The following is a 24,087-nucleotide window of genomic DNA, read 5'->3' on the forward strand; positions in this document are numbered from 1 at the left end:
GGGAAGGGGAGAGGTTGTGGATCTCAAAAAGGCCTTTTTTGGTTTTCTCAGAACCTCATGTCCTGGCCCCAGCTATCCTATCCATCCCTCTCCCCAATTCCATGTCACTTTTAACGTTGAGGACACATCTAGGACTGTTTTCTAGATACTTGGCCCTCTAAATCAGTCCTGGACTTTGTCCGAAGCATGGTGCTACTGTGTTCTCCAGTGTTAGAGACACAGACAGAGGAGAGCCTCAGTTCGAGGGACTTGGATTCTACAGTCAGCTTCCATTTATTGGGCATTTTAAGGGTTTGCAAGATGTTTTACATTATTTTATTAGACTCCCACAACAACCCTGTGAGGTGGGTGCTATTATCATCACCACCCTTTTACAGATGGGGAAACCGAGGCATACGGAGGATAAAATCAGATTGTCCCGTGTCACATATTTAGGGAGCGTCCGAGGTAGGATTTGAATCCAGGTCTTTTGGATTTTGGGCACAATGCTCTATCCATGTAATAGCAAGCTATCAGGAATAGGCACGTATGCAAGGTAAGGACAATACATACATACAAATAGAAACACACAATACATATGTACTGCATATATTCATACCAGATGTGCTATATGTACATGCAATATGCACATTTTATGATATATATGATATATAAAACATATACCATGTAGTAGAATCTGTATGTGTAGTAATTATGTATTTATATGTGGTATATATGCACTATGTAGCATATACATACCATATATTTATGTGCATATATATGAAATAAATACAAAGGAATCTCAAGGGGGAGGTGTTGCCGACAACTTGTAGGGTGCGGGGAAAGGGGAGCCTCCTTTCGGAGATGGCGCCTGAGGTACATCATTGGGGGAGCCAGGGATTCCTTAAGGCAGAGATGAGGTAGGAGCACTTTCCAGACAGTGGATATCACCTGAGGCAGGGAATGGGCTAATAGGAAGCAGGGCAGTTTGATTGGAGTAGGGAATATGTGAACAGGAGAAATGACTGGAAAGCTTTAAATACCAGCCTAAGTAGTCTGTATTTTGTGCTTGAGGCAAAGGGTCAATTTCTTTTTCAGTGCCTGAGGGACTTTGATCAAGTTCCCCCATATAAAACATTCTCCATCCACCTGTTGATTAGCCTTGAACGATGCCATAATAGTGCAACAGAATTACAGTGTTCACATTAGAAAGGGTCTGAGAGATAGTCTTGTTTCAACCTCATTTTACAGATGAGAAAAAGGAGATGAATTGACTTACCCACGGTCACACAGAGGGATGAGTTCAGGCATTCTGAGTCAAGTCTAGTTAGATCTTGCCCCTAATTACATGCTTTTCCTCTGAGTTGACCACTGTCCACTTGAGCTCCTCTTTTAAGATGCAAAAATAGGTGGAAATACTTTCCCTATCAAAGATCCCATAATATTTGTTGAGTGAATGAAGTGAGTGGGTCTTGCCTGATTCACTGGGAGTGCTTTCTAGTCTGCCTGGTGCTAGAGGAGGAAAAGGGAGCACAGACAAAGGGGAGAAGGGGAGAGGAAGGAGGCACAGGAGACAGATTGGTTGATGTGTCTGTCCTTCTGCCAAGGGTTAAGTCTTGTCCATGGAAGAGGGAATAAGGGGGAGAAGAAGGGTGACCCCAGCCATCCAGCCAGCTATAGGGAAATCTTGCAGATCCAGTTTTCTTTTAGGCTACAGTTCGCATCATTCCAGGACCTTAGGTCTCCAGGTATCAAATGGACACAATCTTCCGTTGATCCAATTCCTTGATCCCAGTTGTCTGGCTGATTGTCCTTCCAGAACCTAGGAACAAAGGAGGACTCTATTGCAGGAAGGAGAGGCTAAGCCTAATTGACCTTGGTCTCTCTGTAGTCTGAGGTCTTCTAGAACAAAATCCCCAAGTAAGAAAGACCCAGAATCCCCCATGGACTTGTTTGGGAGCTAAGGAGAGATAAGCTTTTGGGCAAATTCTGACTATAGATGAGACATCCTGGGGATGAATCCTCATGCTCCTGAGGATTTGGGTTAGACTCCTCGGGTCCTTGTACAATCTGTACACTAATGTTTCCTTTCTTAATGAGCCCTACCTCACCTTCTTTCTACCATTTTGGTCTAATTGAATAGTTAGGGTTTTATGGATTTCTAAAGTTTGAGAAGCATGTTCTAAACATTATCTCGACTGATCCTCTCAGTCACCTTGTACAAGAGGCAGGTGCTGTTATAGCCACAAATAGGGATAAAACTAGCACCTCCCTCCCAGGGCTATTGTAAGGATTAAATGAGATAATATTTGTAAAATCTTCAGCACAGTGCCTGGCACATAGTAGGTGGGCAACCAGGTGTGTGGTGGATAAAGTGCCGGACCAGGGGTCACAAGAGCTGAGTTCACATGTGACCTTAGACACTTATGCTTGCTTGTGATCCTGGACAAGTTGCTTAACCCTTCTTTGCCTCAGTTTCCTTATGTATAAAATGAGACCAATAATGGCCCCTCCCTTCCAAAGTTGTGAGGATCAGATGCAATAAAAATTGTAAAGTGCTTAAGGTACAATGACTGGCACAAAGCGGGTGTTATATAAATATTAGTGCTTATTATGTTAAAATGTCCTTATATCCATTTTTATGAATAAGGAAACTATGTCTGGAAAAGATTACATCGTGTACAGGGACATACAGGTAGTAAGTGTCTGGAGAGTGATTTGAACCCTGCTCTTTGAACTCCAAGGCCAGAATTTAAAAGATATGCCATCTAGTTGCCTTGCTTTAAGAGCAGTGTCTTTACTTCCTATAGAACCCCGATATCTGTTCCATTCAGGTGCTGAGGGAAGCTTCCACACCCTTGATTTTCCCTTCTCACATAGTCAGCTATCACTGGACCTCCCAGCTCAGTGGGTCCCCAGAGCCTTCTTTCCAATGTCCTAGCTCCATTTTCTCTCCTGGCTTTCCTGATGTTTATGCTTGGGAAAAGGGAAAATTGGGGTGACGCAAAGTAGGGAACACTTACATGTGAAAAGAATATATGCACTACTCTCTCTGTCTCTTTCTGTCTCTATCTCTCTATCTTTGTCTGTCTCTGTCTCTGTGTGTCTCTCTCTCAGAACTTGTACAAAAGAAATGTCAGGAATTGAAGATGTGTTGGACTTACCGTTTATTCTCAGACTGATTATAGGGGTTCCCATCCACCCAGTGCCAGATACCCTCACTGTCTTTGTCAGTCAGGCCAATCCAATGAGTAGTTTTAGCTGTCCGGGATAGAAATGCCTACAGACGAAAATAAGCATGCATACAGTTTATACATTTCCTGCAGAAAGTCAGGGGCCCACAGATACCTGTGGGCAGTCCTAAGTGAGAGTGACATTTTGTGACTGGGTAATCCAAGGCAGCATGGATTGACCCTGGCAAATGATTGGGAAGATTCTTAGGGAATCAGTTAACTAACCAGTCTTTAATGAAATCTTAAAGCTGGAGAGATCTTCTCATGCACCTTACTACCTGTGGAAGGAATTCTTTTTTCAGTGTCTGGGGAAGGTGGTCATCCAGGTAAAAGTCAGCCCTGGATTTATGGGGGAGATGGTTTGTGGCCATTTTTCTAAGCAATCCATCCCATTAGGAAAAATTCTTTATATTGCTTTGCATCTTGCCTCGCTGTACCTTTAAGCCATTTGTTTTATTTCTGCCTTTGGGAAAAAAGCCTTGTCTCTTCTTCTCTCTTTACTACCCTGGCCCCATCTTTTGTTCTGTAGGTTAAGCATCTCTGGTTCTTCCTTGACTTCTTATATGAGATTGCCTTCATCTTCCTGTGTGTCAGAAAATCACTGAATTTGAATTGAGAGTCTTTCATTTGGATCTTGAGTCTGACCTAGTTGACCCAAACTAGTGTCTTAGTGTAGATCAAAGTCCCAGCAGAGGGGGTGGGCATTACAGCAACCAATCAGTGTCTAGTGGAGAAGCATCTGAAGGAGACTAGAGACCCCACAGCCCTGAAATCCTTTCCCCTCAGAGATGTGAACCTCTCCTCCTCACACAAGATTTGACCATACATCCCTAGGGCATGATTTTCTACTGGCATCCTCTATGTGCAAACACATTCCCAGCTGATACTGGGTGCATCTGTGAGAGAGCAAATCCTAGCTTTATTGGCATGATATACTGTGGTTACTTTTCCTACCAAGCCATCTCTGTAAATCTTTTCTTGTTGTTGTTCAGCCATTTCCAGCCATTTGTGACCTCATTTGGGGTTTTCTTGGTAAAGATACTGGAGTGGTTTGCCATTCCCTTCTCCAGGTCATTTTGCAGATGAAGAAACTGAGGCAAACAGGGTTCCATGACTTGCCCAGGGTCAAACAACTCATAAGTGTTTGAGGCCAGATTTGCCTCAGGTTTTCCTGACTCCAGCTTAAGCGCTCTATCTATTATGCCACCTTACCTGTTTGGAGCTAATCCTATTTCTGACTTGGGTTGTCTATGAAAGTGTAGGACTTATAGTTTTGGGACTGAGACCTACGGAGTACTTAGAACTCAAGGTAGCTCTTAACCAGGACATCTACCCCGGGAATACAGTAGGAATGGGGTTGCCCTTTGTGAACCCCATATATGAGTTTCCTAGGACACTTGGGTCCAGATCCACCCTTTAGCTGGTGGACTCCTGGATCTAGAAGAGTGGTGAGCTCACAGTCATTTGGTTATTGGTTATTATGTGTTGATCTCTTGTTATAATGTTGGTTTTTTTAAAACTTTGTTTACTGATTCTATGTCAGGAGTGAAAATGCTACAAAGAGAATTTAACTGTCTTTGTTTCTATGGAGGGTTACCAATCATGAGAGTAAGATGCCTTAGATAGTTCAAACAAGGTGGCATTTGGCCAGTAAGTAAGGTCTCAGGGCCAATTTTTAATTGGGTGAATCCATAAAGCCACACATTTTTTGATCATACTCAGTCCTCTTTCAACAGAGACAGGCACATTTGAGGGTACATATCTGCTAATTCTCTTGGAACTAAGTATAGAGAGCAAGGAGATTACTTAACATTTTTACTCAGCAGGACATGCCCAAACTGCCAAGATAAATACAGAATAACCCAAGATCTAGAACCCAGATGCCTTTTTGAAGAACAGGATTGGGTAACTGGCTCTCAAAGCGACCTGGAATTCAGATGGGATTGTCATGACCAAGCTGGTCTTTTGTGCTGGTAAATGTTGAACAATGGGGTCTCTGGAAGCAAAAAGTATTAATGACATTTTTAATTTGAATCTGCAGTTTAATGTTTTCCCATTACTTTCTTAAATCCAAACAATCAACTAAACCATAAATCAAGTCCTGGTCTATAGTGTTTGCCAATTTCTGAGGTATAAATGGCTTACACTGAAAATTCAACAATCAGCTCCATGAGCCTGTACAAGCTGACTTGTACTGAAGCTCCTTGAGGTCCTTTGTTTCTGTTTTTGTATCACTAGCACCTAACTCAGTGCAATGCTTGTTGAACTGAACTAAAAATAAGTACCCAGTCTAGTGGGGGAGGGGTTGATTTCAAGTAAAGCCTTGATGACCATTTGTCAGTGGTCAAGAGAGGATTCTTGTCGAGATATCAGTTGGACCACAAGATGACTTCTTTCCAGTCATCCATGTTTGTGACCTCAGAGTAATCCTTGATCTCTCACCCTCAACTCTACATATCCATTCATTCACCCCGTCTGGCATCGACTCTCTCAATATCTCTTGGATTTATTCCCTTCTCTTCACTCCAGTGACCATCCTTCTCATTCAAGTCCTCATCTCTTCTCATCCAGACTATTGCAGAAGCCTTCTAATTGGCCTTCTTTCCTCAAGTCCCTTGCTGCTCCAATCTCTCCTTCACAAAGCAGCCAGAGTTCCAAAATGCACATCTGGCTAAGGCACTCCCCTGCTCAGTAAACTCCAATGGCTCCCTCATTACATCTAGGATCACATACAGATGCCTCTGTTTGGTACATAAAGCCCTGAATAGCCTGTCTCCAACCTATACTTCCAGGATTACTAGATATCACTTCCCTTCACACACTTTGTGGTTTGGCCAAATGTGTCTTCATAACTGGTTTTGATCCAGCACACTCTATCTCATCTGTGTGTCTTTTTACAGATTATCTCCCATGACTGAGGTTTATTCTCTCAATGCCATGAATCCATTTTCCCTCAAAGCTTAGCTCAAATGCCATTTCCTACATGTATACATCACTTCCTGATCCTCCAACAGGCTGCTGAGGCCTCCTGATCACAGCAACATGGTTGCATTATATTAATTTTGTATAGACTCGTGTAAACACTTTGTCTCTAGGAGATTAGACTGGAAACTCCTAATAGGAAGAGATTTTTTCTTTTTTTGTCTTGACTTTTGTCCTGATGCTGGACTTCAATGATTCAGGAGGAGGGAGTGAGACTGAGGACTGGGCAGCTCTGCCTCACTTAAATTCAATTTGTGTGCTAGTCAAGACATCACTTGTGATGCTATCGGTCCTCTGAAAATGAAGGATGAACGAGAGCAACTCTTGCATCTCCAGACCTTATCCCCAAACAGTCTGATATTATATATATATAAGGAAAGCCATTAAATCAGTCTGCATTTCCCCAATACAGTCTGGTGAAACATCTGGAGTCTTTCTTGTATAAATTCCCAAAATAAAAGACAAAGGACTGCAAAGGAAACCACTTATATTGAAATTCAGTTGTAGTCACTAACATGGGCTGCATTTTAAGGTTTTCAAAGCACTTTACAAATATGATCTCATTTGATTCTCATAACAACAGTGGGAGGAAAGTGCTATGATCATCCCTATTTTACAGATGAGGAAACTGAGCCTGAGAGGTAAATTCAATCATCCTGGTTCACATAGCTAGCAAGTGTCTGAGGTCAGGCACCCTAGGATAAGAACCCCCATCAAAGGGGATATTATTGTCAAAATATTAGCTCAATTAAACTCCTTGACTCTGCAGCCCTTTCCCTCTTTGAGGTTCTGTGATTCTATAGGACCAGGGTTGGATTCTGTTCCATACCTGCAAGGGATTGAGGGGATTAGGACAAGTGGTTAATTGTAGGAACTGAGTGAACTCCACTGACTTCATCTTGTGACCCAATCCTAGAGCTAGCTTAGTTCCCTTTCTATTCAATTATGGGTCTAGTCTAAATCTGTCTTGTGAGAAAAGTTTATCCAGTTGTTGGAATTGGGAGAAAACCTTATTGTATTGTTTGAACCTAGCCCTGCATGGCTGGGAAACTGAACCACCTCTACCTGCTGCTTAGCGACTGTTAACTAAAGACCTACGTTATGCTGACCAGAAATCCGGTCAGATCCAAAGACTGATACAAGGAGTTTTCTCACCATTGTACAACTCAAGCAAGACATATATCTTATTTGAACACTCATTGTTTCCATGTTCCTTTCATTTTTTTTACAGACACTTGGGGGGAAGTGGAACACCTTTTTTTTTTTTTTCTGAATTCAGGGATTGGCACCTCCTTACTCTCCCATTCCCAACTTGGAAAATCCCTAATCTTTCCTCCAATTAGACCACCTAGTTTTGCATTGTTTTCTTTTAATTAATTGGCTTTCTTTGAGTAATTGTTTTTAATGCATAAAAGTCTGTATTCAGGGCCCAGTCCTAAGCTGAGGAAGGGCCTGATCCTTGGGCAATTGACATGCATTGCTTTATAAATGAATATGGTTGGAAGATCAAACCATTGTTACCTCAGTCATTTCATCTTTCACCCTCCATACTTAGAATCCCCCCATTTTTTGGTATGAAAAAAGACTTTGCTCCCATCTCCCCTCTTCTCTTCCTCCCATGACCTGTTGTTTGTGTTGTGTGTGTGTATGTGCACGCATGTGTGTACATGTGTGTGCTTGCATGTGTACACAGACCTGTTCTTTCTTTGAGGTCACTGAGGTCAAGTTGGAGTTCTTAGACACACAGGACTGCTGAGCCTCTTCCCAGGACTTTTTTTCACTGGAAAAATAGTAGATATTCCCATCATGCAGCTTCCAGTCTTCAGACAAGAGTGTGAGGACCATCCCTTAGTAGTCAGGGAGAGACAACATGTAAAGGGGGGCAGATCTGTCCAGCCCAGAGGTTCTGAATCTTTTTATGCCAGGGCTTCCTTTGGCAGGCTAGTGAAGCCTGTGAATTTCTTGTCAGAATAATGTCTTTAAACACATAAGACTACAAAGGAAACTAATTATGTTGAAATATACCCATCAATTTTTTAAAAAGTTCTCAGATCCCATGCCCATGTTATGAACCTCTATGAGATGACTGATGGGATGAACTGAGAGGGAGGATGCCAATGAGACTAACTTTTTTCCCTCAATCTCCTTTGTGTGCAGAGGTTATCTACAGTGCTTTGGGAACTCTTGCACACCTGAGTGAGACCTGTGGGTCTCCAGAGGTTGTATGACTCAAAAAGATGTGGTTAAAGGGAAGTATAACCATAGTAACCAAATGGGTTTTGGGAACCCAGGAGTCTTATAAGGATTTTGAGACCTCAGAGACAGACAACAAGAGCCTCTGAGGAGAAAAAGATTAGACACTTTGCTTGGTTTTTGGGATGTCAGTGGCAGCTCTAAGCTCTCAGACCACAGGTCACATCAAACTGAGCCCTTCCCAGTTTGAGCCAGGGTTTAATGCCATGGACATTGTGGCCAATTAGAGCCTGGCTGAACAGCAACTACCTGGGGGCATCTGAGTCAGATTTCTGAATGTTCTTCCCTGAAGACCCAATATCACAAGGGAAAACCTAGGAAATATCCAGGTCCACTTAAATGGGGATTTATAAAAAAGGATGGCAGTGGGGACTCAGTGGCCAAGAAAAATCAGCACTGGTCACAAATGGTAAAGACAAGAGAAGTCCAAATAGATCTGAGGCCAAGCTGCCGGATGGTCCCTTAGCTGGGGGAAGTTGGGTAATCCCAGAGGAAGACACACATATGGATAGACAAGTGGTCTGGAAATAGCAGGTAGAAGGTAGGGAGCTGGATCTTTTGTCAAAGAACTTCATATTATTGGCAAGTTGGTGAAGGTGGGTCACCCAGTGGTACCAGGTGTTGCTCATCTCAAGACACTTTGGCATGGAGAAGACTAAACCATCTCACAATGCAAGGTATTGTTAGCATTGTTGTTGGATTGATGCCCCTCCCCCAGAGCGATTCCAAAGGAAAAAGTTGCTTCAGACCAGGGTGATCCCAGAGGACCCACCTTGCACAGATGGTCATGAAACTTACTGTATTTATGTTGAAGTGACTGATAGGAAGCATTGAGTGTCTCCAAACGGCTCTTTTCCATTTTCATAGCCAACATGGTTGCATTGTCAATGGAGCTGCAAGGCACTGGTTTCCCATGTAGCCATAGGCATGTCTTTTCCTGAGAGTCTGAACATTGCACACAAACAGGTGAGGAGGGGGAGGCTCAAGGTGGGCTTCCAAGGCCACCTTTCCATTTCTGAGAAAAGTCAGAAAGGTAAGAATAGAATCCAAGCCAACGGCTCATTGACCTCATTGTTGATGATCATGGGAACATAGGAACATAGATTTAGATCTGAAAGGGACCTCAGAGGTCACCTAGAGTACAAGCCCATCATTTTACAGAAAAGGAAGCTGAGACCAAAGGGGTTAAATGCTTTACCCAGAATGATGCAAATAATACACAGTAGAGTCTGGATTTGAACCAGGAATATCTGACTAAATCCAGCTGCCTTTCCACTGCACAAGACTGTAATAATGACTGCGTGCTCTCATAGAAACATTCTGAAAATTAACAGCAACCCAGAATCTTTTTTTTTCTTTTTTCTTTTTTTTTTTTTTTTTGCGGGGGGAGGGAAGAAATATCCAAGATCATTTTCAGTCATTTGGAAGCATCACTGGTCAGGTGCTTCCTCTTGGACTTTGCTTTCTTCCTGTCTGACCAGAAACAGAAGTTTGGAGCCCAGATCCCCCTGGGGACTTACACAGAATGGTCATCGCTGTCAAGGAAGCCACCAGCATCAGAGCAAAGAGGATGAGGACAGCATAGAGGATCCTGAGATTCTTGTACACTGGTTGTGGTTGTATCTTTTCCTCTGACTCTACATTTGGGGAGGAAAGGAAAGTGTCCATGACAGGTCCTGGGGAAATAGCTTCCCAAATCAAAGCAGGCTCTTTGTCCCTGTTGGCACGGACCGGATCCTTGGATGACCCTTTGTGGACCCAGAGAAGAGTGAAGGGAGACCAAGAGTTTTATCAGCTTTCCAATTCTGTTTTCTGTATCTTTTTTTAAAATCTTGTCCCTTTTATCTTCCCATGATATCTTACTCCCTCTTTGGCTTTCTCCCTCTTTCTTACATATGTGCTCATTTATGCAAATCTGATTATTTTTGGAAAGACATATCTGTGTGCAGTGGCCAGATGAGCCCCATCTAAATGCAAAAATTCATTTCTACTCACTAAAAATCAGCCACTGTGACTTCTAATAACAACAGCTAACATTTCTAGAATGCTTTAAGCTTTGCAAAGTGTTATCTCGTTTGATTCTTATAACTGTACTGGGGGATAGTAGGTGTCTGAGGCAGGATTTGAACTCAGTTCAAGATGACTGCTTGAATGGAGGCAGATCACTTTTACAAGAAGCCTGAAGTTTGCACCCTTAAGAATGATGAACAAGAAATCCAGTGATCACTTTAGATTAGCACAAGACATCAGTCAGAAGCCCTAGAGCAATAGGAGAGGGGATCACCTACAAAGCTAGTTCTAGAACCAGCACATGGTAGCCTCCCAACTGGACCAGAGATGGATTAGGGGCATGTGCAGTTAAATAGATCAAGGTTTTTCATTCAGAGGGAGCAAGAACAGATTGAGAATGCCCCCAAAGGATGAGAAAGCCCCTGGATGAGGACCCTCAAATTTCTGAGAGGAACAATGAACAGCTCCTAGCATGTGATTCTATAGTACAGAACTAGACAGCTCAGGTCTGGGGTCTATACTGAGGTTTATAGCACTCTGTCCTGAAATGCCACTGAGAACACTAAAGATTCAACTCTCTGAACCTCAAAGATCGTGTGTGTGTGTGTGTGTGTGTGTGTGTGTGTGTGTGTGTGTGTGTGTGTGGTTAATGCCAGGCGGTGTAGGTCAGCACAGGTGGCCAGGTGACCTTGGTCAGACCAAGCAGGGACAGCAACTCTGCCAAAATTTCAGAAGACAGCAGAACCCAGCTCTAGAACAAAGCCTGACTCAGGAAGTAAAGCTGGACAGACTAAATAATTCAAAGCAAATGCTGATCAGTATAAAAAAATTATTGTAGATGTAGAGATCTTCCCAAAGAAGGACTAACTCCCTAAGAACCACAAGCAGAGACTCCAAGAAAAAAACAGATTTTCTACAAAGACTACATGAATATCTAGAAGAAATGAAGTAAGACACAAAAAATGAAACACAAGTTTTGGAGGAAAGACCAGGAGAAAAAATAAGTAGTCCCAAAGAGAAATAACCATTACCTGAGACATAGACTGCTTGGCAGCTAAGGGGTGTGACAGTGAATAACATGCTGGATCTGGAGTTAACAAGACCTGAGTTCAAATCCAGCCTCAGACACTTAATAGCTGGGTGACCCTGGGCAAGTTACGGAACATCTCTCAGCTTCAGTCTCCTCAACTGCAAAATGGGGGTATTAACAGCACCTAGCACCCACAGTTATTGTGAAGGTCAAATGAAAGGGAATGAACAGGTGTAGAAAACAGGGAGAAAAGGGAAGCAGAATTTGTTATTTCTCATGCTCAGAGGAAAAGTACACAAACATGGAGGAAGGGGTGGAGGAGTGGGTATCATATGAACCTGATCTGAAATAGGCAAAGGAGTCAGAAACAAAACAAACTAGTGAATCTCAGCAAGTGCTTCTTAAACAATTGTGGAATGACTGAACAAACTGTGGTAGATGAATGTAATGGAATATTAATTGAGAAATGATGCAAAGTACTATGTTAAAGAATCCTGGGTAATGTGAACTCATGCAGAGTGAAGTGAGTAGAACCTGGAGGGTGATTTATACAAGGTTATCAACATCATAACAAATTTGAGAGATCTAAATTTAATATTTTATTTCCCCCCTCAGTTACTTGTGAAAACAATTTTTAACATTTTTTTTTTCAAATTTTGAGTTCCAAATTCTGTTCCTCTTTCCCCTCCTCCCACTGAGAAGGCAAGCATTTTGACATAGGTTAAACATATGTAGACATGCAAAACACATTTCTACGTAAGTCATGCTACGAAGGAAAATACAGACAAAAATCCCTCCCAAAATAAAGAAAAAGTATCTCCCATCTGCATTCAGGCTTCATCAGTTCTTTCTCTAGAGATGGACAGCACGTTTCATCATAGGTCCCTCAGAACTGTCTTAGATCATTGTATTACACAGAATAGCTAAGCTATTCACAGTAGATCATTATACAATATTGCTGTTCCTGTGTACAATGTTCAAAAATTTGAGACAGTTAACAAGTCTGATCAATGCAATGACAATAGTGTCAACGGAAACCCATAATGAAGTATGGTACCCACACAAGATGCAGAAAGATACACACACACACACACACACACACACACATTTCCACCATGTAGATTCATTTTGCTTGAGTGTATTATTTACTGCTATTTTTTTCTTTTGTTAGCTTAGTTTTTAATTGAGTATCAAAGGAAAGAGGTTATTAATGATGAACTCCCTTCCCCCCCAAAAGAAGGACACTGAAACATTTTTTAAATGCACAGAAGAGACCAGAAGGCATCTCAAAAGGATGCACAGTCAAGCAGGACCATTTTGAAAATAACATATAGAATTTTTTATATACTGTTTTAAAATAAATTAGAGATTCATAATTCAGAGAGAATTTTCTTTTTGTGTTCTATGTATATGGAAGTAGTCTTTTTTTTAGTGTTTAAGTTGAGAATGAAAGAAAAGAAAAAACCAGGCATTGTGATAGTACCACTTTTACATTATTACATAACCCTTGAGAGGTCATAATGTAAATGCAGTCATGTAAGATGGTAGCATGAAGGTAGGAAGATCTCACTTCTGACATATATTAGCTGTGTGACACTACGGAAGCTTCACCATACCTTAAGTAACTCACAGAGATGATAAGTATCAGATGACTTGCCATCTCGTCATCTCTACCTTCTCAATATCTCCTACACACACCTGCTATTCTCAACTCACCCAACCACCCCATAATTTAAACTCTCATCTTAACTGGTCTGTAGCAATAGCCTCCTAACTGGTGTCCCTGCTTTGAGTCTCCCTCTTCAGCTGCCAAAGTGATCTTCCTAACGTGCAGGTCTGGCCTTTACTCCGTAAACTCCAGTGGTTCCCTTTGATCTCCAGGATTAAATGTAAAAATCTTCCATTGACAGAAACCAGGAAGACCTGAGTCAGAAAGACTTGAGTTCAAATCTCACCCATGTGACTATAGAGAAGTCATTTAAGCTTAGTGCCTCAGTTTCCTCAGTTGTAAAATGAGGAAGGTGTTGAACGAGATGACCTCTACTGATTGCTCCTTCTCACTCTAATTCTGTGATTCTTTGAGCTTTCTTCTTCCGCAAAATCCTAGCAGTCTTTGGCTTGATCTCCACAGGTCCCTCATACCTGCTTCCAGTTGTATACTGGCACAAGTACCATCACCTCTCAGTGCCCCATGAAACTCCATAAGACTAATTTGCAGAGCACATGATGATCAGTATTGGCAAAGGGAGTTTCCTTGTTCAGAGAACCTTAGGACAATGAAATAACAGGCTTTGACCAAAACAAATTATGAGGAAATATGATGAAAACAAGGATTCCCTATAGTCATTGTTTTCTTCTCTCTCTTTCATATTAAATTCTAAGTTAAATGGAAGAAATGGCTGATGTAACATTAGGTAGTGATGATCTGAGCCTACTTCAGGGAATGGCTCCCGCAGGTCAATTTATTCACATTTATGTTATGTTAAAACAGGGTTCCAAACCTAGGACCTTTTTTCTCTCCAAGGTAGTCACAACAAGGAAGCAGAAATCAGTCTTGTTGGTAAGAGCCTGGAGAACGATACTTGTCAAGACTTAGGTTACATGAATTGATGCAGAGTGAAGTGAGCAGAACAAGAAGAACATTGTAGAGATGAACAGCAATATTGTATGATGAAGAACTATGAATGACTTAGCTACTCTCAGCAATACAGTGATCCAAGACAATCCCAAATGACCCATGATGAAAAATGCTATCCACTTACAGAGAAGGAACTGATGGAGTCTGAATGCAGATCAAAGCATGCTTTTTTCCACCTTACCTTTTTTTTTCATTTTTTTAGTCTGTTTTCTTTCATGACATGAGTAATATGGAGATATGTTTTGCATGACTGAATATGATTAATCTTTATCAATTTACTTGCTGCTTCAGGGAGGGGGTGGAGGAGAGAGGGAAGGAGAAATGTAAAACTCAAAATTTTTTTAAATGAATGTTGAGAGAGGATTCTGGGAAGATGGTGGGGTTTGTCAGAAAACTTTTGACTCTCCAAATTTCCTCCACAAAAAAAAGACAGAACATTGCCTCAGAGCAGCAGAAAAAAACGGGGTAAAGCAGTTGTCTTTCTAAGACAATTTGAGAGGACTCCAGGAGAGACCTGACCTCCAGGGGCAGAAGTTTAGCCTCAGTGAAGAGCCAGCGCCCCCAAGCCAACTCTCCAGACTCAACAAACAACAAGCTTTTGCGGCAGCAGGTCTGAGGACCACTGTCAGCCTTAGAAACATTCATTTTGCAGATGGAGTGGGGTTCTGAAGGTTGAGTAGGAGAAGACTGAAGTACCTTCCACTGTCAAGGGACACCAAACACAACAGTGCTGACCAGATACTCTCCGGACTGTGACTTCAGTTAGCACATACCCAGTGAGTGGTTTCAGTTCTGGAGCAAAGAGAACAGCTGTAGTTTGCTGCCATAAGAGGGACTGCAGGGAGAAAAATCATTTATGGGTCATTGTGGCTGGGGATCCTAGCCATGGCTTAGGAGTGAAGAATTCAAGGTTGGGCTCCATGATGGACTTCTGAAAATAACAGTAAGAAGGACCTGAGGCTGGGGCATCATTCCCCATACCTCAGGACTACAACTTGATTACACTAATAGCTGCTAAAAATAAAATAAAACAATAAGTAAATGAAATCAGTAAACAAAGGAGAAAGAACCCAACCATAGATAGTTAATATGGATATAGAAAAGATCTGGGTTCATATTCAGAGGAAGATAATGGAACTGAAAGGCCACTCCCTTTTCAATGAGAAAAGCACAAAAAGAGTTCTTGGAAGAACTTAAAAAGGACTTTAAAAATCAAATAAGAGAGACTGAAAAAAATAAGAGCAATTCAAGAAAATTATGAAAAGAAAGTCAACCAATTTGAAATAGAGAATCAAAAACTTAAGGAAGAAAACAATTCCTTGAAAATTAGACTTGGGCAAGGGGAAGCTAATGATGTTCTAAGACACTAAGAAATAGTAAAGCAAAATCAAAATTATGAAAAAAGTAGAAGATAAAGTGAAACATCTTATCAGAAAAACAACTGATTTAGAGAACAGATTGAGGAAAAATAATGTAAAAATAATCAGACTACCTGAAAATTATGATAAAAAAGAATACTAGGGGGTGGAGCCAAGATGGCAGAGTAGAAAGACACACATATGCGGGCTCTTCCCACACAGCCCATAAAATACCTGTAGAGAGGAACTCTCAACAAATTCTGGAGCAGCAGAAGTGGAGAACAAGAGAGTGGAGGAGGTTTCCAGCCCAGGGTGATCTGAAAGGCCCATGGGAAATGTCTGTTGCACTGGATGTGGAGCAGAGCCCGACCCAGCCTTGGCCATGTGGCATGGCTCTGGAAGGAGGACACCTAGAGGGTGGAATCTCCAGTCGCAGTAGCAGCGAATCTCCAGTTTCAGTAGCAGCGGTTCGCAGATCCCTCAACCCAAAGGCACCAAAGGTCAGTGACAGGGTTTTTTCAGCTGGCCAGGAAAGGAGAAGAGTGAAGGGCCTTCCCATAGCTCTGGCTTCAGGCAGCAGCCACAGAGGCCACATCTGGCAGGCAGCAGCAGTTCCCACAGCAGCCCATAGAGCAGCCTGCATCCATTGTTGGATCGTAAAACCCCTGGGGGCACTGAGCAGCCCATTCTTACCTCAGCCCTGTGTAGAGGCCCTGAGGCAGCTGATCTTTATCTCACACTGAATGGTGGCCCTGCCCATGCAGCTTATCTGAATCTCAGCCCCCAGTGCTGGCTTGGTGGAACTGGAAGCCAGGTGGCTGTGGAGAGGAAACTGCTAAGATTCTGGGCACAAAAATCTCTTTCTACTCCCAGACCAGTGTACATGCTTGACTGTGCCACCTTGGAGGAACTGAGATCTTACAGATTCCCAGAGTATACCCTACTCTTGACAAAGGACCCAAAAGTCAAGTAACTGGTTGGGAAAATGCCCAAAAAAGGGAAAAAAAATAAGACTATAGAAGGTTACTTTCTTGGTGAACAGATATCTTCTCCCATCCTTTTGGATGAGGAAGAACAATGCTTACCATCAAGGAAAGACATAAAAGTTAAGGTTTCTGTATCCCAAACATCCAAAATAAATATTCAGTGGTCTCAGGCCATGGAAAAGCTCAAAAAGGATTTTGAAAATCAAGTAAGGGAGGTGGAAGAAAAATTGAGAAGAGAAATGAGAGAGATGCAAGAAAATTATGAAAAGTGGGTCAACACCTAGTTAAAGGAGACCCCAAAAATGCTGAAGAAAATAACACCTTGAAAAATAGGCTAACTCAATTGGCAAAAGAGGTTCAAAAAGCCAATGAGGAGAAGAATGCTTTAAAAAGCAGAGTTAGCCAAATGGAAAAGGAGGTTCAAAAGTTCACTGAAGAAAATAGTTCTCTAAAAAATTAGAATGGAACAGATGGAAGCTAATGATCTTATGAGAAACCAAGAAATCACAAAACAAAACTAAAAGAATGAAGAAATGGAAGATAATGTGAAATATCTCATTGGAAAAACAACTGACCTGGAAAATAGATCCAGGAGAGACAATTTAAAAATTATGGGACTACCTGAAAGCCATGATCAAAAAAAGAGCCTAGACATCATCTTTCATGAAATGATCAAGGAAAACTGCCCTGATATTCTAGAACCAGGGGGCAAAATAAATATTGAAAGAATCCACCAATCACCTCCAAAAAGAGATCCAAAAAAAAGAAACTCCTAGGAACATTCTGGCCAAATTTCAGAGTTCCCTGGTCAAGGAGAAAATATTGTAAGCAGCTAGAAAGAAACAATTCAAGTATTGTGGAAATGCAATCAGGATAACACAAGATCTAGCAGCTTCTACATTAAGGGATCAAAGGACTTGGAATATGATATTCCAGAAGTCAAAGGAACTAAAAAAGAATATTAATACATTACAAGAAAATATCAAGGAAAATTGCCCTGAAGTTCTGGAACAAGAGGGGAAAAGAAGAAATAGAAAAAAAATTCACCACCTGAAAGAAATTCCAGGAGGAAAACTTATAGGAATATCATAGCCAAGCTTCAAAGCTCCCAGGTTAAGGAGAAAATATTGGAAGCAACAAGGAAAAAAAACAATTTAAATATCTTGGAACTACCATAAGGATTGCACAAGACCTAGCAGCTACTACATTGAAGCACTGTAGGTCTTGGAATACTATATTCCATACAGCAAAAGAGCTGGGGTTATGACCAAGGGTAACTTAACCAGTAAAGTTAAATATAATCCTGAATTTAAAAAAATGGACATTTGATGAACTGAAAGAATTTCAAATTTTAATGATAAAAACCTCAGAACGTAAGGGAAAATTTGACATATAATACCTAGGAGAAATATAAGGTAAACATTAAAGACCGATTACAAGGGATTCAATAAGGACAAATTGTTTACTTTGTATATATGAAAATATTAGCAGTGCTCTTATGATTGTCATTATTATTTGGGTAGTTTGAAAGAAAAGCTTGGGCTGAGTTGAGTATGATGTGGGCATTCACAAAGGTTTGAGGAGGGATTGGGTAAATAGGGTGAGAAGGATAGTAAGTGAAAATGGGAAGGAGGAAAATACATACCAGGTGATTGAATGTGAATGGGATGAATTTACCCATAACACAGAAATGGATAGCAAATTAAAAACTTCAATTCAACAATATGTTGCTTTAAGGAAACACTATAAAAATGAGAGATACACACAAAGATAAAATAAATGACATAAGTAGATTTATTATGTTAAAAAAGTAGGGATAGTAATCATGATCTCAGATAAAGTTAAAGTTAAAGTAGGTTGATGCACACATTGCCAGAAGTAAATCAGTGTTTTGGCAGCTCTAAAGGAAAGTATGGGAGAGAAGAGGTATTAGACTTGACTACCAAACTGAAGTTTTGTAGAGCAATTGTGCTGACCTCATTGCTGTATGCTTGTGAAACCTGGACAGTCTACCAGCACCATGCCAGGAAACTCAATCTCTTCCATTTGAATTGTCTGAGGAAGATTCTGAAGATCACCTGGCAGGATAAAGTACCAGACACTGAGATCCTTTTCCCAACTAAACTGACAAGCATTCAAATTCTGCTTTAGAAAGTGCAACTCCAATGGGCTAGCCAGATGTTCAAATGCAAAACTTATGCTTGCTAAAAAGACTATTATATGAGGAACTCACTCAGGACAGGTGTTCACATGATGGTTAGAAGAAGTAAAACTAGTACACTCTGAAGATCTCTCTTAAGAACTTTGGAATTGATTGTGTGACATGACAGACATGGCACTGGACCACTCAGCATGTCATGCCCATATCAGAGAAAGTGTTGTTCTCTATGAGCAAAGCAGAATTGGAACAGCTCAAAGGAAATGTAGGATGTGCAAATTTAGAGTAACCACCCCAAATGTTCACATAGACTATTTGTGCTCAACCTGTGGTAGAGCATTTTGAGGTCATGTTGGTCTGATCAGTCACACTTGGACACATTAAAACTTGATTCCAGCATAGTGATATCATTTTGGTCTCCAATGAGAATGAAGGGCATCAACCAACCAACCAAACAAACCAATAAACAACCGAGAAATATTAGCTATAGCAATAAGGGAAGAAAAAGAAATGGAAGGAATTGGAATAGGCAATGAAGAAACAAAAGTATCACTCTCTGCAGATGATATGATGGTATACTTAGAAAATCCTGGAGAATAAACTAAAAAAAAACTACTTGAAATAATTAAAAACTGTAGGAAAGTTGCAGGATATAAAATAAACCCATATCAATCATCAGCATTTCTATATATTAACAACAAAGCCCAGAAGCAAGAAATAGAAAGATACATTCTATTTAAAATAACTGTAGATAATATAAAATATTTAGGCGTCTGCCTACCAAGACAAACCTAAGAACCATATGAACACAATTACCAAACACTTTTCACACAAATAAAGTCATATTTAAACAACTGGAAAAATATTAATTGCTCATAGGTTGACCAAACCAATATAATAAAGCTATCATAAACTCAATTTCTTATTCAATGCCATAACAAACTACCTAAAATTATTTTATAGAGTTAGAAAAAATCATGTCATAATTCCTCTGGAAGAAGAAAATGTCAAGATTACTAAGGGAATTAATGAAAACAAATATGAAGGGAGGTAGCCTAGCTGTATCAGATCTCAAAGTACATTATAAAGCAATAATCATCAAAACTATCTGGTACTGGCTAAGAAACAGAGTAGTGGATCAGTGGAATACGTTTGGTACACAAAACTCAGTGGTAATAACCATAGTAATCTAGTAACTGATAAACCTAAAGATAAACCCCCAGATTTGGGGATGAGAACCCACTATTTGACAAAACACTACTGGGAAAACTGAAGAAAAGCATGGCAGAAATAGATAGAGAAAACTGATTCAAATTTATGATTACAAGTCATTCCCCAACTGATAAATGGTCAAAAATTATAAACAGGCAGTTTTGAAATGGAGAAATCAAGGCTATTTGTAGTCATATGAAAAAATGCTCTAAATCACTATTAATTAGAGAAATGCAAATTAAAACAACTCTGAGGTACCACCTCTCACCTATCAGATTGACTAAGAGGACAGAAAAAGAAAATGATAAATACTAGAAGGGATGTGAAAAAACTGGAACTCCAATGCACTACATTCATTAAGAATGTGTAATGTACATAAAACTTGTGTTCAGGAGTGAACCAGGAAAGCCAGTATATGTTTAGTATGGTTTGGGTGAAGGCAAGGCTCATGTGGCCATTGAGGAAGGGGAGGGGTCAAGAAGCAACCAGAAAGAACCCAGGATTTATATTCCAGTGGTTTGGTTTTGAATCTTAGTCATGCTACATGTTAACCTGTGTGTTCATCCCTCGTTGCCAAAAGAGAAATGCCATCAGAGAAATGATGACATGACTTGCACTTGACTTTGTTTTGAGTGAGCGAGGGCTGTGCAGGTCACCAGCCCTCCCTCCAGAGCTTCTCTTCCAGAGCCATCTGAATCCAGTGACCAGATATTCATCAGGATGACTGGAGATGAGCCAGGATGAGGCAATTGGGGTTAAGTGACTTGCCCAAGGTCACACAGCTAGTGAGAGTCAAGTGTCTGAGGTGAGATTTGAACTCAGGTCCTCCTGACTCCTGCACTGGTGCTCTATCCACTGCACCACCTAGCTGCCCCTATTAACCTGTGAGATGTTGGGACAAGGCATTTCACCTCCCTAGGTCTCAATATCTCTATCTGTAAAGTGAGGGTTTGGTTCTAGGCCAGGGTTTCTTAACCCAGCTACTCCATGGATATATTTGAGGGAGTCTATGAATTTGATTCAGAAAAATTAATCTATTAAGCATTTCCTTTAATTATAAACATAATCAAGAAGACACTATTCTGAGGAGTCAAAGGAGTCCGTTATACAAAAAAGGTTCAGAATCCCCAGACTATACCATATAAAATAATGCAATGGACAATTTTAGAGGACATTGGGAAGACTTTTGCGTGGTTTGTCCTTCATTCTCAAAGAGGATCATTTCATCAGGAAGATGATACCATGACTTGCAATTGAATTGGATTTAAGTGAAGGAGGACTGTGTGAAGTCACCAGCCTTACTTTTCCCTCCAGGGCCATCTGGGTCCAGTGGCCAGATATAGATCAGGACAACTGGAGATGACCCAGGAAAACCTTTATGAACTGAGGCAGGGTAAAGGGAGAAGAATCAGGAGAACAGTTTATACAGGGATAACAAGCTTATAGAAAAAAAAACAACTTTGAAGGACTTTAGAACACTGATCAATTCAATGATAAATCAAAAGTATGAAAGAATAAAGATGAAGCATGTCACTCATTTCCTGACAGAAAGGTGATAAATTTAAAATGTAGAAAGAAATATGCATTTTTGGACAAGGCCAATGTGGGAATTTTTGTTTTTGGTCATGTAGTTATGCACTGAGGATTTTGTTTTTTAGATTACTTATTCCAGAGAAAGAACTGATGTTGTATGAATACAGACTGAAGTATACTATTTTCCCCTTCCTTCCTTCCTCCCTCCCTCCTTCCCTCCCTTCCTTCCTTCCTTCCTCCTTTTTTCTTTCTTTTTTGTCTTCTTGCACAAAATGACTAACATGGAAATGCTTTACATGATTGCACATATATAACCTATACCAAATTGCTTACTGTCTCAGGGAGGGACTAGGGGAGTGAGGGAAAGAATTTGGAACTGAAAACTTAAAAAAAGTCACACCAATATTAAAAATTGTTTTACATGTAATTGGGAGAAAATAAAATATTGTTTTAAAAATTGCTTAATGGAGAAAGCAGATTACTTTAAAATACCTGATTTTTGAAAAATTTAAAAAATAAAGGTTGGGGTGAGACTTGGATTAGAGGATCTCTAAGATTCCTTCAAACTCTAAACCCTGTGCTCCCATAAGATGAGGATACCAACAGCCGTCATTTAAACAGTCCTTAAAGTATATAATCTCATTAGATTGTCAGGACCACCTTGTGAGGTCAGTACTATAGACATTATATGATGAGGTAGGATTTGAACTCACATCATCCTAACGGTCCAGTCCTATCTTACTTTGATCTGCTAGCTGACACACGCACAATTACTCCTCAGTGTGACAAAATAAATAGAAGAGACAGGGTGAAGGAGAGAAGGTGGGAGGGGGAGATAATGCTTGGTCATCTCCCTACTTTGCACATCTTTCCTCTTCTCTTCTCCCCTTCAGGTAAGGCAACTGTCACCCTCCTGTCCTTCCCAGCCTGTACAGAGGCAGCCCTCCCCCTCTCTGGGGTAGTCCCTTACTCTGGAACCAATGCATGGTAACCCTTTGAAGTTATCCAGGATAAAGCTGGGAATTAAGGTATTCACTGAGAGTTCTTTACCTGGGATCCACAGACTGCAAAGAGGTCCATGGAGGGATTTCAGGGGGCTCATGAACTTGGATGGGAAAAAATTACACTTTTATTTTCACTAATATCTAACCAAAATTTAGTATTTCCTTGAATTATTTGTAAACATTATTCTGAGCAGACTTCACCAGATTGTCCAAAAGGTCCAGGACACAGAAACGTTAAAAACTCCTGCTCTAAACCCTAGGGTTGTTGCCCTTCAAGGTCTTGAGATATTCTACCATTTTCCTTTGAATCTGCTGAAGCAACTGGTGGTGCAGTGGGCAGACCAAGAAAACCTGAATACAAATCCAGCCTCAGATACTTCTTAGCTGTGTGACCCTGTACAAGTCAATGAATCTCTTTTGCCTCAGTTTCCTCAACTGTAAAATGGGAACAATAACAGTATCTACCTTGCATGGTTATTGTGAGGATCAAATGAGATAATAATTGTACGAAGTTCTAAGCCCAGTGCTGGGCACATAATAGGGGCTATATAAATACGTATTCCCTTCCTCCTTTTCTAACTTAACCTTGTCACTGCCAGAAAGCTATTTATCCTTGAATTCCCTTTAAGGTGACGAGCATTTATTAAATGCCTGCTGTATGTAAGGCAGTGTGCTAGGTACTAGGAGCATAGACACAAATTTAATTTTTACTTAATGTCAGTCTGTTCTGTCCATGTCCCATTTATCTAAAATTTGTCCAAGTGTATCTCCCTGGCTTGTTTGTTAGTCGATATAGGGTAGCCATGCCCACTGGAGACAGATCCTCACACCAGGCACTGGGGGTAGACTGGAAAGTAAATAAAACATCAACCTCTATTCTTTCTCTTCCCATCCTTGTCCTTTGTGTCTAAAGAGCCTTGGGTGAGAGATAAGGAGATGGGATTTTGGTCTGAATAGTAAAACATAGATCAAGGTTTGCCTAGGAATTAGAGCAAAGAGATAGAGGAACCGGGGGACTCCCATACTCACCCAGTGACTTTGGAGGTGATTTTCTCGTATAAATGTTCATATAGACGTTCTCAGTGTCCATGATCCTGACTTGCACGGTGCCAGATGCAAACTTTAGTTTTCAAACCCTCAAAGCTTAGTAGGAAATACAGGGGAAGTTGGTGCTTGGCTTGGCTAAAAATACTCCCGCCAAAGAGGATGTGTGTAAATATCATGTTTATCTGTGGTCTTGAAGTGTCAAATCAAATCAGAAAGAAAGCTGTCAGCACTGTTTCAAAACATCTGGTGGGGCCGGATATGAGAAGCCATAACTGCCACTTATCTGTTGCTATAGGGCTGCCAGATATGTGGCATTTTCTCTGGACCCCACAGAGCAGGAAAAGCAGGTGAGTAAAGGACCAGCCCTGCACTTGAACATCCGAGGTGGGGCTGGACCAACTTCTTGGAGAGCGATCTTTGAGTAAGGGACAGGTGGTGCTCTCAGCCTTGAGTTGCCAACCTTCTTTTTAATCCCTTAATCAGGTTCTCCATCAAGAGTATGGACTTTCCCAATAAAGTAATAATTTATTATAATGGCTTATACCATCATTTCCATGAGATTCCCGTCTTCCAAGATTTGTATGTTCTAAAAGGAGCACACACTCACATGATAGCTCCTAGCACATTTACTGGATGGAATCATAGGTTGAAATAATGTTGAACG

The 24,087-nt window shown here is 40.8% G+C and overlaps 1 protein-coding gene across 1 annotated transcript; it reads right to left on the reverse strand.

Moving 5' to 3' along the window:
• Positions 1-1,189: 1,189 nt before the first annotated feature.
• On the reverse strand, positions 1,190-23,542 carry LOC140518150 (C-type lectin domain family 4 member F-like). Its single transcript, XM_072630055.1, has 6 exons — positions 23,406-23,542; positions 9,968-10,084; positions 9,246-9,392; positions 7,890-8,041; positions 3,144-3,259; positions 1,190-1,801 (listed from the first exon to the last, which is right to left on the reverse strand). The coding sequence occupies exons 1-6, from the start codon at positions 23,464-23,466 to the stop codon at positions 1,654-1,656; spliced, it is 741 nt and encodes a 246-aa protein (XP_072486156.1). The 5' UTR covers positions 23,467-23,542; the 3' UTR covers positions 1,190-1,653.
• Positions 23,543-24,087: the final 545 nt, after the last annotated feature.

The sequence above is a fragment of the Notamacropus eugenii genome, chromosome 1 (genome assembly GCF_028372415.1).
Source record: "Notamacropus eugenii isolate mMacEug1 chromosome 1, mMacEug1.pri_v2, whole genome shotgun sequence".
NCBI lineage: Eukaryota > Metazoa > Chordata > Mammalia > Diprotodontia > Macropodidae > Notamacropus > Notamacropus eugenii.